This window comes from Ciconia boyciana, chromosome 8, assembly GCF_034638445.1.
Source record: "Ciconia boyciana chromosome 8, ASM3463844v1, whole genome shotgun sequence".
NCBI classification, from domain to species: Eukaryota; Metazoa; Chordata; class Aves; order Ciconiiformes; family Ciconiidae; genus Ciconia; species Ciconia boyciana.
Window position 1 is genome coordinate 51,178,493 of NC_132941.1, and position 14,504 is coordinate 51,192,996.

Here is a 14,504-nt window from a genome sequence, read left to right on the forward strand (position 1 = left end):
CTGCACTATCTTTCATGGGGCCAGACCCAAGCACGGAGCCCCCGGGGTCCTGAAGGGGCACAGCCCGAGCCCACGCCTGGGAACGGCCCGCGCGAAGGAGGAGACGAGGCAGCGCTGCTGTTTGGGCATCCGCATTTATTACAAGGCTGGGGCAAGCCTGGGGCTGCCACTCGCCTGGGCCCCTCCGGTCAAAGGCAAATGACCCATCCTCCTTAAATATTGGTTATAAAACAAATTTCTTTTTTTCCTTTTTCTTTTTCTTAAAAACCCCATCTCTCTCTCTCCATACTTTTTTTGTCTTTTGTATTTGAGTATAAAAGTGGGGGCGGGCGCTCCGCCTCGCCTGCCGCTACCTCCGCAGGCTGCGCTGTGCCTGCCGCAGCAGCGTGTCGAAGTCCAGGGAGTCAAACTTGCTCTTGACGGGGGCTGGGTCGAAATCCTCCCGGTTTGAGTCTGGAAGACACGGGGAGAGGCTGCCCTGAGCCAGAGGGACGCTGGCACAGCTCCAGCCATCCCCACAGCAACTCCTTCCCATCTCGCTTCACGTGCCAACCTCTAGACCCAGAGCTGGGCTGATGGAGGACTGGACCTGGCCTCCATCACAGCGCTGGAGGGACGGGGAGCCCCTGTCCCACCTCCCCTTGAGTCAGGATTATCCTTGGATGCAGCCCTGCCCAGCCAAGCCTGACTGACCCCAAGGATGGGGACCCCTACACCTCTGGAAAGGAGAGGACCCAGGGTGCCACCCCCCAACTTGGGGGCTGTGCGACTCACCCAAGTCGGCATAGTTCCTCCTGCAGAACTGCCGGCGGCCGCCGAAGCACAGGTCGAAGGGCTGCTCGTCCGGGCGCCGCAGCTTGTGCCCGCTCTCGATGGCGGCAAAGGCTTCCTCGGCATAGCGGTAGGTGACAAAGCCATAGTTGTCCCTGGAGCCGGAGAAGGAGGAGAAGGAAGGAAATCAGGAGCAACGCAGTGTGTTTGTCCCCCCTTGGTCTGCAGTGTCCCCTCGAGGAATGGGAAGAGGCCCAAGAGGAGCCATCCCTGGGCTGATGGATGCAGCAGGGGCTGCCCCATGTCCCCGCAGCTCTTACCCCTCGGAGCGGAAGTGCAGGGTGCACTCCTCGATGTCCCCGAACACAGAGAAGCGGTGCCGCAGCTCCGATCGTGTCATCCTGCTGGGGATCTTGCCAATAAACACAACTCGCCGCTCCTCCTGTGGGCAGGGATGCACCGTCCCATGAGATGGGAACGGGGGGACTCGGCGTCTCCAAGCCCTCCCGGTGAGCAGGACCTCTCGCACAGAGCACCCTCCCTGCATCGCCACCCATCGCACCGTGCCCTGGCCAGAGCCTCCCAGCAATGCTGCCTGCCAGGCTGTGACCCCACAGCTTTCTGAAGTGATTGAGGGGCTGGGGACCCCCAAATCCCCAGCCCCAGTTTCCCAGCTGTCCAGCACTCACTATTGCACGTTCCTTCTGGAGGATCCTCTGCCTTTGGTAGTGGTCCTGTGCGTCGTAACTGTATCTGGCAGGGCAGAAAAGGGACACGTGAGTTACGGGGTCATGGGGGTGCCAGAAGAGAGTGACCCCGGACACAAGGGAGATACTGAAGGAGTGGGTCCACCCCTGCCTGGGACACAGGAGGCCAGGAGATGCGCTGGGGAAAAGCTCACACCCCTGCAGGGTGGCCACGCTCACCTTCTCCGCCTGTTACTCCTCCTGCGGGGCGAGGGGGAGCGGGAGCGGGACTGGCTGCGGGACGTGGACCTGGATGAGTAGGAGGATGCTGATGACGAGGATGAGGACCTGTCCCGGGACCTGCCACACGACCCACAGCTGGAGCGGGAGGAGGAGCTGTGGGAACATCTTGAGCGGTACCTGGGGGAAGGAGAGACAGCTCAGTGCTGAGCCCTCCCCGTGCCCAGCACCATGAGGCTCTGGAGAAGAAAAAGACCTCCATCCCCCAGAAGGTACCCAGCACCGCACTCGGACAGGACCCATCCCCAGGGTGAGCTGGGCTATGGAAACCCCTGCCCAAGTTTGCTGGGGCAGTAATGACACTACAGAGATGTTGCTCCACTTGGGTCCAAACACTGCAGCGAAAAGGGAGCAGGCTCACAACAGGCAAAGCCTCTGAAGAGCAAGAAATAGTCATGGGGGAACTGTGCAGCACATGGCTGCGACCGGGCGAGGGCACAGGAGGGGCTGGGGCTGCCATGCTGAGCCCCACACGATGCACAGGATGACACTGGAGCCATCACATCTGTGTTGCACTCAACAGCCATGCAAACAGAGACCACTTGCGCCTCCGACCACACCGAGGGCCGTGGCATGCCCTGGGACAGGGCTGGGCTTCTGTGCCCACAGCCTCCTGCCTACAAGAGCTTCTCTGGCAGGGCCAGGCAAAGCTTAAGGGCAGCAGGACTGAAACCCCTCTGGGATCAAGCTCTGCTGCCTCCAGGCAGCAACAGGGTCTCTCTCTAAACATGCTGCCCACGGGTGGTCCCCACCATAGGCAAACCCAGGCCCCGAGCAGGGCATGCTGCCTGGTACTGCCACATATTCTCCTGGAGGACAGCAGGTCAAGATGGCACAGTCTGTGCGGACATTTCCCAGCACAGGGCCAGCTGCATTTGCTGGAAAGCCAAGCCAGACAGGGCAAGTCCCTGAGCTGCACATCCCTGGGACATGGCACTATATATGCGCCCTTTCCAGCTCCAGCCTCCACACTTATTGGCCACTGATGGAAGGGCCTTGGTTGGACAAACCCTTCATGCCCAGTGACCTGGGATGTGTCCAAAACTGGCTGAACACTCATGGAAGGGCAGATGAGGGATCCCTCGCCAGCTCCAGTGCCTCCTACCCCAGCTGGGACAGGCTGTGCATCACTGAGATGCACAAGGACTCCAAAAGAAATGCTTCCCGCAGAGACCAAGCCACCCCACTTTTCTGCGCAGCCACCTCCACAAGGAGCACAGGGAACCCGAGGCAGCCAAGCCAGACGGGTTTTTCTCTGCTTGCTGGCAGCAGCTCCCTGCTGCCATTGTGGCTCCTCTCATTTCTACACCGAGGGCTGTACCAGCCCCACAGCACAAACACCAACACCTGCATTAATTCCCCAGCGAACGCATCCAAAAGCCAAGGTGCAGCCAAGGACTCGTACCATGGTGCTCCAGGAGGGGTAAGGAAGCCTGGCTCAGAGGTGGCTTTGCAGGAACACCTGCCTAGACGTGGGGTTCAGCCCGACACCCACTGCCCTGGCAGGGTGTCACAGCAGCTCCCCTGGCCTCTGCTGCTCACAGCGAGCCAGACACCCCTTCAGGGGGCCACCAGGACAAAAAGGTCAGATACAGCCATCAGGTAGGTCCATAAAGAGGTGTCTGGCCTCGCAAAAGACCGGCCACCAGGCAATTGCCCAAAAAGCAAGCAGACAGACACTCCACCACTTACCTTCGCCACCGCTTGGGCGGTGGGGAGAACGACCGTGACCGGGATCGGGAGGATGAGGATGAAGATGAAGAAGAGGACTCGCTAGCTCCATCTGAACTGGAGCTGAAGGAGCGGCTGGCACGGCTCCTGCCAGCCCTCCAGCTGCTGGCGGGAGGGCTGGGTGAGTCCTGGGGTCTCCGGTAGCAGCGCAGGGACCTCTTGGCAGCAGCATGGCTGGGCTGGGCACTGGGAGTCCGCATCTCCTGGTCCCGGCAGGGGGATGCGGCTGGAGACAGGAGCACCGAGGTGGGGGGGCTGCTGCACCCAGTGGTGGCTTTGTTGGGGACGCTAGTCCGATAATCCAGAGGGGCTAGGCAGGCTGTCGCCAGGGGCTCCTGGCTGGGCTCCACGGTGGTGGCGGGGGCTGGCGGGGTGGGCTTGGGCTGGTCCAGCGTCCGTTTGGTTAAGGAGGAGATGGGTTTGATAGTGATGTCCCGGTGGTGTTTGACGTTCCAGCGGGAGCCGCCCTCGGTGGGGGGCTGAGTGCCAGAGCTGCCGTTGCTCTCCGGCCGCGCCGCACCCGGGATGCAGTAGTCGTGGTCTCCTGAGCAGACGTGGCTGGGGGCTGAGCCAGCAGAGGCTGACGCCGGGTTCTTCCCCTGGAGCTTGCTCTGGGGCAGCGGCTTGGCTTTCGTCAGCTTGGCCACCTTCTGAGGCCCTTCCTGGGGCGCAGACCCGGGCGACTTGGCCTTGGCCAGCAGCGAGACAGCGGGCAATGGCTTCCAGAGCTGGTGGGGGGGCGTCGCTGGGGGGGTGAGGCCTGCGAGAGCACCGGAGGGCTTTCAAGAGCAGCCCCATGCTGCAAAATGCCTGGCTGGAGCTCCCTCCCGGCCCACCTCCCCTCAAGCCCCGGGGTCTCCCCCAGCCCCATGACAGCCCCTGCCCAGACACAGCGGGCTCCCTTGCCTCACCCTGGGTGTTACCTGCCACATTGGCCAGCTCAGAGGCCTGCAGGCTGTCCGGGGGCTTCCTGTCCTGCTGGGTCTCGAGCCTGAGAAGGGAAAAGGAGCTTTGTCAAACACAGTTGCCAAAGCCCAGCCCCAGTCCCCACGCCTGGGGCACCTGCCCAAGCTGCCCCCCTGCCCGGACAGGGGAACAGAGGATCTGAGAGAGCTGCAAGGATGGCGGTTGCACAGCCCGGTCATGCCCACCACTGCTTCCCACAATTTTTCCCCCTCGGTGCCAGCTCTGGCCCCCACCCCAACGAGGAGCTCAGCTCCTCCTGGGCCAGTGGATGCAGTCCCTGGCACTGTTTGGACCCTGCCAGAACCAAGAACAGCCCCATGCCCCCACTGAAGGCAGGGCTCAGCCCTCTGCTGGGCTCCACGCTGGGACACTGGCTGCAGAGGTCTCGGTACTCACCCGGAGCTCCCCGCCGGTCGCCTGTCCTCAGGGGGCTGCACAGGAGCCTCCTCCTTCTTGGCTGAAAAGAGAGCGGGTGGGTGAGGGTGGCGAGAGGCTGGGGCTGGAGGGCAGGGGACGGACCCTGCGTACAGGGGGACACAAAGAGCACCCCGGGCACAGCCAGGGAGAGGTTCCATGGTGCCCCAGCAGATTGCTGCTGCAAGTCCCCTTTCCTTCCCAGGCTCTCCACCACCCCCTTGGCCGCCCCAGGGACCCCCGGCCACTTTCACAGGCCAGGAAAGAGACGGGGGCAGAGACACCCCCAGGACAAGGCACCCAGGCAGGGTAACAGCAGCCTGCAGGCAGCAGCGTCCCAGCCCTCCACTCCCACCCCACCACAGGGAACGTGGGCAGCCCGGGGAGGCTGGTGTGGCACGGAGGGAGCCCCACGGGGGATGGCACAGCACACCACAACCGCACCTTCAGACTTCTCGAACTGCTCCAGCAGGCTGGACAGGTCGGTGGCTTCGATCCCTGGGCCAGGGAGAGAGCACAGCAAGTCAGGTCAGTTAACACCCTCCTGGCACCACGAGAATGCACCCCAGCCCCATCCTCCCCCTGCATCAGCCTCCCCGGGTGACGGGGCAAGCACTGGGGAGGAGAAGCAGCAGCAGAGCCCGCAGCAGCTCTGTGTCTCCCACAGCGGCAACAGGAGCACCCGGCTCTGCAGCCCCAGGAGGGACCAGTTTGGGCACAGAAAGCCCAGACCATCCACTGGAGGCAACGTCCTAGCAGCATGCTGGGAAAAGACTGCAAGCCTGCGGGCGCAGCTTTGCCACCCTTGCCCCCAGAAGTGCCAGGAACCGGTCCCGCTACATGGGCTGATGGCAGCACCGCAGCCTCGCCGGCTGGCGACGCTCAGCCCAGCGCCCCGCAGCCCTCCTGCTCACCAATCTCACTGATGAAGGCTTGCACGATGTCCTTGCTGCTATCGCTGGGCTGCGCTGGGCTGAGAAGCGGCTGGTGCCTCCATGGCCGTGCGGCAGGTGCCTTGGTGGGCAGGCTGCTCTCTCGACCCGCTTTTGGTGGTGGTGCCACAGCCTGGGAGGCGGATTTGTGGCCAGGTGGCTCCTGCCCAGCAGCTGCCTTGGGCTCCGGCAGGGCTTTCTCCACTGCCCCCTTGCCTGGCCCTGCAGCCTCGTCCACGGGGTGGGTGCCAGGGGACTCCCCGACAGGGCCAGCGGCAGGGGACACCTCTGCAGGGCAACAGATGGCAGCCGGGGGGGCCTTTGGGAGCTGGGTGGGGGTTGCAGCCTGGGGCTCCTCCGGAGGCTGGGCAGGGGCAGCCTGGGGGGCTGCCGTGTGCTGGGCTGGAGCTGCAGGAGGGACCCTGCCGGGCTGGGCAGCAGCAGCTGATGGGGCTGCCAGGGGCTGGGCAGGGGCTGGAGCTGGAGGGGCCTTCGGGAGAGAGCTCTCCCCCGCCAGCCGTGCCTGCCTCCTGGGGTCCGACACCCTGCTGGTAGCCGGCCTGGCCGGGCCACCTGCAGCCCCTGTCTCACTGGCCGGGGTGGCGGGCGGCTGGACGGGGAAGGCCGGCGGCTCCAGGCAGCTGAGTGCCGGGGCAGTGGGAGGCTGCCCGTGCAGGAGGGCCGTGCTGGGGTGGCCACCAGCCGGGAAGGCAGCAGTGCCCTGCAGCGCCGCTCCGGGGTCCCCATACGCCAGGGGAGGCACCAGAGGTGGCATGGGGATTCCTGGCCAGTAGGATGGCGGTGCCCACCCTACCGGGGCATAGGGGCCGCCGGGGCCAAAGGGAGGCGGGGGCGGCACGGCCGGCGGGGGCCAGGCCATGGCCGGAGGTGGGAGGCCAGGCACCATGTGAAAAGTACTGGGGGAGCCGGTGCTGGGTGGTGGGGGCAAACCATGGCAGCCCACGGGCTGCGGGCTGAAGCAGGGCCAGGAAGGCACTGGTGGGTAAAGGGCGTAAGCACCGGCAGAGGCTGGCGGCATCCCGGCGGGGGCCGCCCCAGCGGCTGGGGGCACATTTGGCACGACAAAAGGCATTGGTGTTGATGGGGGTGGTGGAGCCGTGGCAGGTGCTGGAGCCGAAGCTGGAGCAGCGGGAGCTTTGCCGGCAGGAGAAGGGACGGCAGTGGGACTGGCGGGTTTCTCCGGGCTCTTCTGAGCGCCGGCCGCCTCGGCGGCGGGGCGCACGGGTGACACCAGGCAGGGGATCTCCGCCAGCTCTGTCGGAGGCTCAGGGATGCTGGGCCACTTGCTGACCGCTTGCTTCTCTCCGTCCTTCCTGCTGCCTGGACTGGGCTGGCGGTGCAGCATGCGGATGCGGTATTCCCGCAGGCTCAGGGCCTTGGGCTTGGCTTCCTTGGGCAGGCCCTCACTCGGCTCAGCCGCCGGCAGGCTCTGGGGGGGCTCCAGCCCCACACCTCGCTCTGAAAGAGGAGAGGCAGTGTCCAAGACCCCGTTGCCCTCTTCAGCAGCCAGCTGTGCATCCCCCTCGCCCTCAGCCTGGTCTGCGGGGCCGGGACGCACTGCAGCTGGCGGCTCCTCTGCGTTTGGTGCGGTCTTCTCCGGAGGCACCACAGTCTCAGCCTTCTCCAGGCCTACGCTCACCATTTCTGGCGCCGGCTCCTTCTGCAGCTCCTGCTGCGCTTTCTTGGGCAGGGAGGCCCCCGCCATGCTCCGGGGCCTGCCCCGGGGCCACGGCACCCGCTCGACTTGCAGCTCCATCTGCCCCTCCTTCCGGGCTCGCTCCAGCTGCCGCGCCAGGAAGTCCGAGACCTGGACGGAGGGACGCGCTGCCCGCCGCCGGCTGGTGGGCGGTTGGCCCGGGGGCTGCCCAGAGCCGGCCGAGCGGAGCCGGTGGGCCACGCAGTCCCTGCCTGGCCTGGCCTGCTCGCTTTGGTCCTCCTCTGCTTTCTTTTTCCGACTCTTCCTTGCTCTCTCACGGCCACGTCCCTTCTCGGTGCCCTCGCGTTTGCTGCCTGCTGGTGCTTCTGCACTGCGCTGGGAGATGCTGCCAGGGCTCCAGGCTCTGGGTGCTGCTGTCTCCGGTGGGGACGTGCTCTCCGGGGTAGTGCAGGAGGGCTCCTTCCCAGGCGGTTTCTCCTCCTTCTCCTCCTCGATCCTGTTTTCCTGGGCTGGAGCTCCTGGCAGCTCCTCTCGATCCTCTGGGACTGACTCTCTGGTACCCTCCCCTGCTCCCAGGAGCTGGGGCTCCTGGTCGGGGAAGCTGGGGGCCAGTGGCTGCAGCACCACAGGGATCTCCACGGTCTCCCCCTCACCAGGCACAATTTCCAGCAAGACGGGACCGCTCAGGAGCTCCTTGGCCACGGGCTCGGTCTCAGGGTCCAGGCACACGGTGAAAGTGGGCAGGCAGTAAGGGTGCATGGACTTCACCAGCTCGCTCAGGGACACGTCACCCGTGTTGATGATGCAGGGGTCTTCACGCTCCTCCGGCACCGCCTCGGCCCCACTCACGCAAAACTCCGCAGCCTCCATGCTGCTGTCTAGCTCTGTGCTCAAGGAAGCCTCCTCCTCCTCTTCCTCCCCATCGCTGCGCTGTGGCAGGGGCTGCTCTCGGGCCCGGTGCCGGCCCAGCTTTCTCTCCACCCTCGGGGTGCTGCAGACTTGCTTCTTCGGCAGCGCCGGGTCCTCAAGGCCGTGAGTGGCACGGTCCCAGGCCAAGTCTGTGTCGGTCTGGGAAGGGGAACCAGAGCGAGCATCAGCTCCTGGGCTTTCACCCCCCAGGCACAGCCAACTGTGGGTCTGCTGCAACTCTGCAGCAAAGCCCCTGGGCAGATGAAAAGCTGGAACACATTTGACCCCCGCAGTAAGACACAACAGAGCTGGAAACCCGCCATCCCTATGGGGGCATCCACAGCAACCCCAGTCCCACAGCACCCACCAGCCAGGGCAGACCCTGCTCCCACTGCCACCGGTGCCCTGCAAAGGCATCGCTTCTGGGAGAGGATGCCTGCGCCAGGCGGGCAGGCAGGGGCTGGGGGGCAGCAGCAGGGACACAGTTACCCCAGCATCACCCCAACAGTGCTCCTTCAGCTTCCCCCGCTCAGCTGCTCACCTTCCCAACCACAGAGATGCTGCTGCTGCTGCTCAGAGGCCTGAGAGCCTTGGGCTGCTCCAGGGCAGGGCTCTCGCACTCCAGCGACGGCCGGGATAAGCTGAGAAACTTCTGAAACTGGAGAGAAGGCAGACAGAGCATGAGGCAGCAGCAGGCTTCTGCTGCCAGAGGGGACAGGCCACCCCTGGCCCTGCAGCAGCCACACGTCACCCCGCAGAGCCCGGGAGCAAGCTCAGCCCCGTTCCACCCACGGCGTGTGCAGCCCCAGTTGGCCGTGCACAGGGGGACGTGCTGCTTCCCGGAGCCTCTGACACATCTCTGACTCTACACCAAGACTCAAGGTGAAGGCATGGCCCCCCAAGAAGAAGGCATGGCACAGAAGCCCTGGGGGGCCACGTCCAGGGCTGGCTTATCCCTTCTCTCATGTTGCTGGTCACAGGGATTGTCCCAGGGCGCTGGGGACCAGGGTCCCACCACCTCAGGGCACCCCCGTGCCAGGACCTGGCAGGAAGGGGCTCAGCAGAGCCCTGCCTGAGCATCTTCCCACCTGTTTTGGGGTTGGGCTGGCTCTGTCCCACAACTCACTGAGGGATTCTCCCGCTCCCGAGGCGAGGTCAGCAGCTCCACATCCATGATGGTGTCGAAGGGGGACAGGGTCTCGTCGTCCGTGCTGTCCAGGATCTCGGTGATGGCAGTCAGCAGGGACAGCTCATTCTGCGCATCCAGGCAGGCCTTGCTCTGCTGCAAGGGCAGGGGCGGTCGGGCATGGCCACAGGACCCGGCCATGGGCAACGCTGCCGCCACCCCCACCCATGCCACAGCCCGAGCCAGCCCGGCTGCTGCTTCCCGCACCTGCGCATGGGCTCCCACCTCGCTCAGAGAGAGGTCCTCGATGATGGAGATCACAGAAGAGTCAAGATAGTTCTGCATCGTCCCCAGGATCTCTTCAGCCTCCAAGATGGTTTCTGCATCCAGCGACGTTAAGTTCAGGTCATCCTCCTCAAGGGAAAAGCACTGTCAAGGAGCACGGGGAGCCAAGTAAACACTTTGCAAAGCACCACTACCCGCACTGATCTCCTCCACAGCGCATGTGGGCTCCCAACAGCCTGCGCCGCAAACAGCGGCTAAGCTCACTGCCGCACCCCCAGCACCCCAAAACGTGCAGCGGGGGCAGGCAGGACACTGCTGCACTGCAGGTCGGAAGATGGCACCGGGGAGCTTCCTGCCTTGCTTTTCAGGAGAGGTTCTGGCCAGTCCACCCCACCGCACAAAGCCCCGTGCCGCTTTCAGCCTGAGACCTTCCGATTACCAGGGATGCCTCCACACCAAAAACTCCCACCCAATTCGCTCCACAGTTACAGGATCGGGAAAGACGAATCGATAAACCCCCAGCAATTCCCAGGCTCTGCCCTACACCATGCATCGCTCGCGCTGGACTGGGAGGGGAGAGGCAGGCTCCCCCCACTCCACGGATTGTCACGTGCTCCTCCGACTCCGGCTGTCGGCGCTTCAGATAAGCCCAAAAACATTACGAAATTCATAACAAAAGCGCAGGAGTCAGCAACAGGGATGCAGCCGGCTGCCACTGCCAGGGCCCTACCCCAACACCTCTGCTGCAAGAGGACACAGGCTCTGCTCATGATCCAGGACCAAACTGGCTTTGTTGCTGTTCTTCCTTCGAATTCCTAATCCTACGTCCTTTCCAGACCCCCAGCCAGCTCCAGGGATGTTTGGGTAACACCAAATAACTTCAGAAAGGTCTTTGCACCACACTCCACGGTGCCATGCAGCCCAGTGCTACAGGACGGCCAGGAAAAGCCGGATGCTGGGCGAGGGCAGGGTCTGCAGCCCCCGGCTGAGCAGAGCTGCCGGACACACAGCCTCCATCAGGAGCGGAGCTGCAGCGCAGGCATGTCGCTGGCACGAGACAGAACGTGAATTCCTGTTTGCAGATGGGCTTAGGCAGAGATAACGCAGGCAGGGAAGATAAGGGCACCAAGGACGGAGCCCTGGGAGAGCATATCTCCCTCCCAAGGCTGGCAGGGAGCAGGCAGTGAGCTGTCCTCCCCCCGCAGCAGCACAGGGAGAATTTGGCCGAATCCTGGGGGATGCGCATCTGATGCAGCTCACCTGCATTTCTCACAGGTACCACAGCTTGCACAAGCCGGAGCCCATGCAGGACAAAATGCCCCCTGTCCCTGTACGAGACCTGCCTGTACTTTGAAATCCTCTTCTGACAAGAGGGAAGCTGCACCGGAGGGACAGCAGGTGTTTCACTAAATAGGTGTTTCCTAAAATATGGCAGCACCAAAGCCACGTGCCCAAAGCCCCGGTCCCTGGGGCTCTTCAGAGACTTGCCCTCATCAGACAGAGCAGGCACCTCTGGCAGCGGCACAGCCAGGAGCCCTGTGCAACTCCGGACCACAGGCATCCCAGGACCAGGCTGGGAATCAAAGCCAGGGCCCCCATGGCGATGCTCCGCATCCACCCGGCCCAAATCCACCCAGCTTGTTACTGCGTGCCAACACGGCAGCCCCGAAGAGCAAGAGCCCGCAGTGGTTTGGGGCTCAGCGGGCGGCTCGGCAGCCCGGGCACCCTCTCCCAGGGCTCTCCGCCTGGAAGCGAAGCCCACCAGTGACACCAGGGCACCGCTCCACTCCACCATGCAGATCAGGCTACGGAGCAGTTTTACCGCTCAGCATCTCCAGTCCCCTCCCTCGGCCAGCTCTGGCTGCGGTCAGAGCCCGGCGCACAGCCCCGCTGGCAGCTGTCTACGGCGCAGCCTGGCCACAATTCCCGGCCAATCCTCCTGGAGATACTGGGAGGAGCGGGGAAGCACACCCAGGCTCGCACACCCAGCACTGCCAAGTGCCGGCGTGCAGCCCTGAGTCAGCGGTGACCGGCAGGCAGAGGCGCCCGGGCTGCCGGAGAGCCAGCAGGAGGGATCTTGTGGAGCATCAGCAGCCGAGGGACACGGGGGCCAGCTCACCCCCGCCTGCTGACGGCAAGGGGGCCCGAGGGATGACCCCAGGGTTGCACGGCGCTGCTCATCTTGTCACAGGGCTGGCTCTCTCCAAAGGCAGCGTCTAATAAGGTTTCCAGCCGTGACCGGCACTGGACGTTTGGAGGGAGGAAAGGAAAATCCTCCCACTCAAACGGCCTCTTCCCGCAGCTTGTGCCCGCAGCCCGGGAGGGAGGGAGGGCAGGAGATCTCCCAAGCCCTCCTCAACTCCTTTGACTCAGCACCTTCAACAAGGAGTCCCACAGCCGTGAGTCACCAGCAAACGAGGCTGTGTTCCCCCAGGACTCCCTTTGATCCACCTGGGGCCGGGCACCTCCTTCAGCCCTTGCCACTTGTGCGTCGGGGTGGGGGTACGAACCAGCCCAGCCTGCTCCCGCGTCCCTGCCCGCTCCCCTCCCTGCTAGAGATCCCTGTCCCCCCTAACTCAGGGGAGACACCCTCCCCGTGTTTGCTTTACTCTCAGCGGTGCAACAGGGAAGAGGCTGCGGGTCACGGGGACGTTCAAGGACAGGCCTGTGCTCAGGCCACGCCATGCCCAAGCAGCCAGTGCTGCCGGGGAGAAGGAAGGATGCCCGCGGCGCCAGAATGAGCTTCAGGCACACGGGGAGCCGGGATTTGAGCCAAAAGCTTAAGACAGCGACGGCCTGAGCATGGCTACCAGCTCCTGCGGCACCCAACTGGAGCAGGGGATGCCGCACTCGCTGCTGTCGTACCCAGGAGGCACAAGTGAGGCCTCTGCGGGCAGCTGCCCCTCCGAGCCGCGCTGGCAACACACGACAGGTGCCCAGCAGGCCGTGCCGGGGCTACGCCCCAAGCAGAGGGCGGCCATCCTTCCTGCGCTGGCCACAGCAAGGCCACCAAGGCAGCTCTCACCTGGCTGGCGCTGCTGGCAAGGGCACAGGACTGTGGCCCACCGGGGCACGGGGTGAGCCCGGGACGTCGGGGGGGGCTCCAGCCGGCCGGTGCGGCACCAGCAGAGGATGCTCCGCAGATTCCTCAGCTGCTTTAGGGAAGCGTCAAGCTGGAACACACCTCTCTTCCCCAAACGCAGACTGCTCCGTCTGCGTCAGAGAGAGGCGAGACGGGCTCGGCATCCCCCTGCCCGGGCTCGGAGTGGGGGGTCTCCCCCGGCAGCCCCCGGTGCAGCTCCCTGGCCAGGCAGGAGCACCCTGGAAGGAGCAGAGGCGTGGGACTCCCCAAAATCCCAACCACTGCACAGAGTAGGTGCCCCCAGGTCCCGTCCAGGGGTGCTGCACCCCCGCGCTGCCCGTCCCACACCCAGCGCCCCAGCCCAGCATCGGCACGGTCCCACTGGGACCGGTGACACCGGCGGTGGCAGAGACGCTGCGCCCGGGCGGCAGCACCGCGCCCCAGACCTGCCCCGGAGCGGGAGACGCTTCCCCCAGGATAAGCCCACGGTGCAGCCCGGGGAAGCTCCCCCATCCTCCACCAGCAGCTCCTGCCACCGAAACCTGCAGGTGCCGGTGTCCCAAACCGCCGCCCCCCCCCCTCCCGCCGCGGCCGCAGGTGGCGGAGGGCGGCGCCGGGATGGACGGACCGCGGGGGGTGGGGGGAGACCCGTCCGGCGCCCCCCCGGCCCCCACTCCCCAGGAACCGGGTGTCACCTCCCGCGGGGGGCACCGAGACCCCCGCCCCGGCGGGTCCCGGGGCCGTGCCGCGGCCCCCCCGCCCCGGGGGGCTCCCCGCGCCGGTGCCGCCACCACCCCGCCCCGGCGGGAGAAGGCCGGGCGCCCCGCTCAGCCCGCGGGACGGGCGCCCCCAGCCCACGCAGGGCCCCCCGCCCGCCGCCGGCGCGGCAGGCCCGCTCCCCGCACACGGGGTGCCGCCGCCGCCGCCGCGGGAGCCGCCCCGGCCTCCACGTGTCACGGCGCGGCCCGCCGCGCCCCGCCGCCGCCTACCTGCAGGGGGCTGCCGGCGCGGAGGGGCGGCTCGCGCGGGGCTCCGCCGCCCGCCGGCCCCCGCGGAGCGGCCCCGGCCGCGGCGCCGCCGACCCCGGCCCCGGCCGCGGCGGGCACCGCTCCGCCCCGCAGCGCCGCCATCTTGGCGCCTCCGCTCCCAGCGCGGCCACTGCCGGGCGCGGCACGTGACCGCCGCCCGCCCCACACTACAGCTCCCGGCGGGCACCGCGCCGCCCCGCCCCGCGCGGGGCAGGCCGGGAGCGCACCCCTTCGCCGCCGGCGGCGCGCCCAGCGCCGGGCCCGGCCTGCGGGGGCGCCCGGCGGCGGCAGGGGGCGGGCGGCCATCTTGAGGGCGGGCAGGCCCTGGCGCTTCGCCGCCATCTTTGCGGCGGGCGAGGGCGAGGCGGGTCGGCCCCGCCCTGCGGCGCGCGGGGGGCGGGGCGGGGCGGGCGTCGCTGGCGGGAAGCGCCCGACCGGGGCGGGGCCGCCGCGCGTTTTCCCGCGGCGCCGGCGGGGCCCCGCCCCGCTGCCGGCTCTGCCGCACACGTGGGCGCGGCGGCCTCCGGCCTCCCGGGGGGCTCCCGGGAAGCGGGGCCGGAGCCGCTGCAGGAGCCGCGCCCGGCCGGGGCTCGCCG

At 66.3% G+C, this 14,504-nt stretch overlaps 1 protein-coding gene across 2 annotated transcripts; it reads right to left on the reverse strand.

The window, feature by feature from the left end:
• Positions 1–115: 115 nt before the first annotated feature.
• Positions 116–14,025, reverse strand: PPRC1 (PPARG related coactivator 1). 2 transcript variants are annotated; one of them, XM_072870317.1, is made up of 14 exons: positions 13,870–14,025; positions 9,799–9,942; positions 9,514–9,669; positions 8,929–9,045; positions 5,783–8,546; positions 5,313–5,366; positions 4,851–4,911; positions 4,412–4,479; positions 3,450–4,248; positions 1,698–1,877; positions 1,461–1,524; positions 1,092–1,213; positions 775–926; positions 116–453 (listed from the first exon to the last, which is right to left on the reverse strand). In XM_072870317.1, the coding sequence occupies exons 1-14, from the start codon at positions 14,008–14,010 to the stop codon at positions 350–352; spliced, it is 4,926 nt and encodes a 1,641-aa protein (XP_072726418.1). In that variant the 5' UTR covers positions 14,011–14,025; the 3' UTR covers positions 116–349. The 2 variants fall into 2 exon arrangements, with proteins under 2 accessions (XP_072726418.1, XP_072726417.1); XM_072870316.1 differs by having other exon boundaries at positions 4,400–4,479.
• Positions 14,026–14,504: the final 479 nt, after the last annotated feature.

What these genes read in the sequence shown, in the direction of transcription:
- PPRC1 (XM_072870316.1), bottom strand. Translation starts at nt 14,010, where the DNA reads ATGGCGGCGCTGCGGGGCGGAGCGGTGCCCGCCGCGGCCGGGGCCGGG. An exon ending in GCAGTTCGAGAAGTCTGAAG is followed by an intron (nt 4,912 to 5,312) that starts GTGCGGTTGTGG and finishes CTCTCTTTTCAG; the next exon opens with CCAAGAAGGAGGAGGCTCCT. An exon ending in GAGGAACTATGCCGACTTGG is followed by an intron (nt 454 to 774) that starts GTGAGTCGCACA and finishes CGTGTCTTCCAG; the next exon opens with ACTCAAACCGGGAGGATTTC.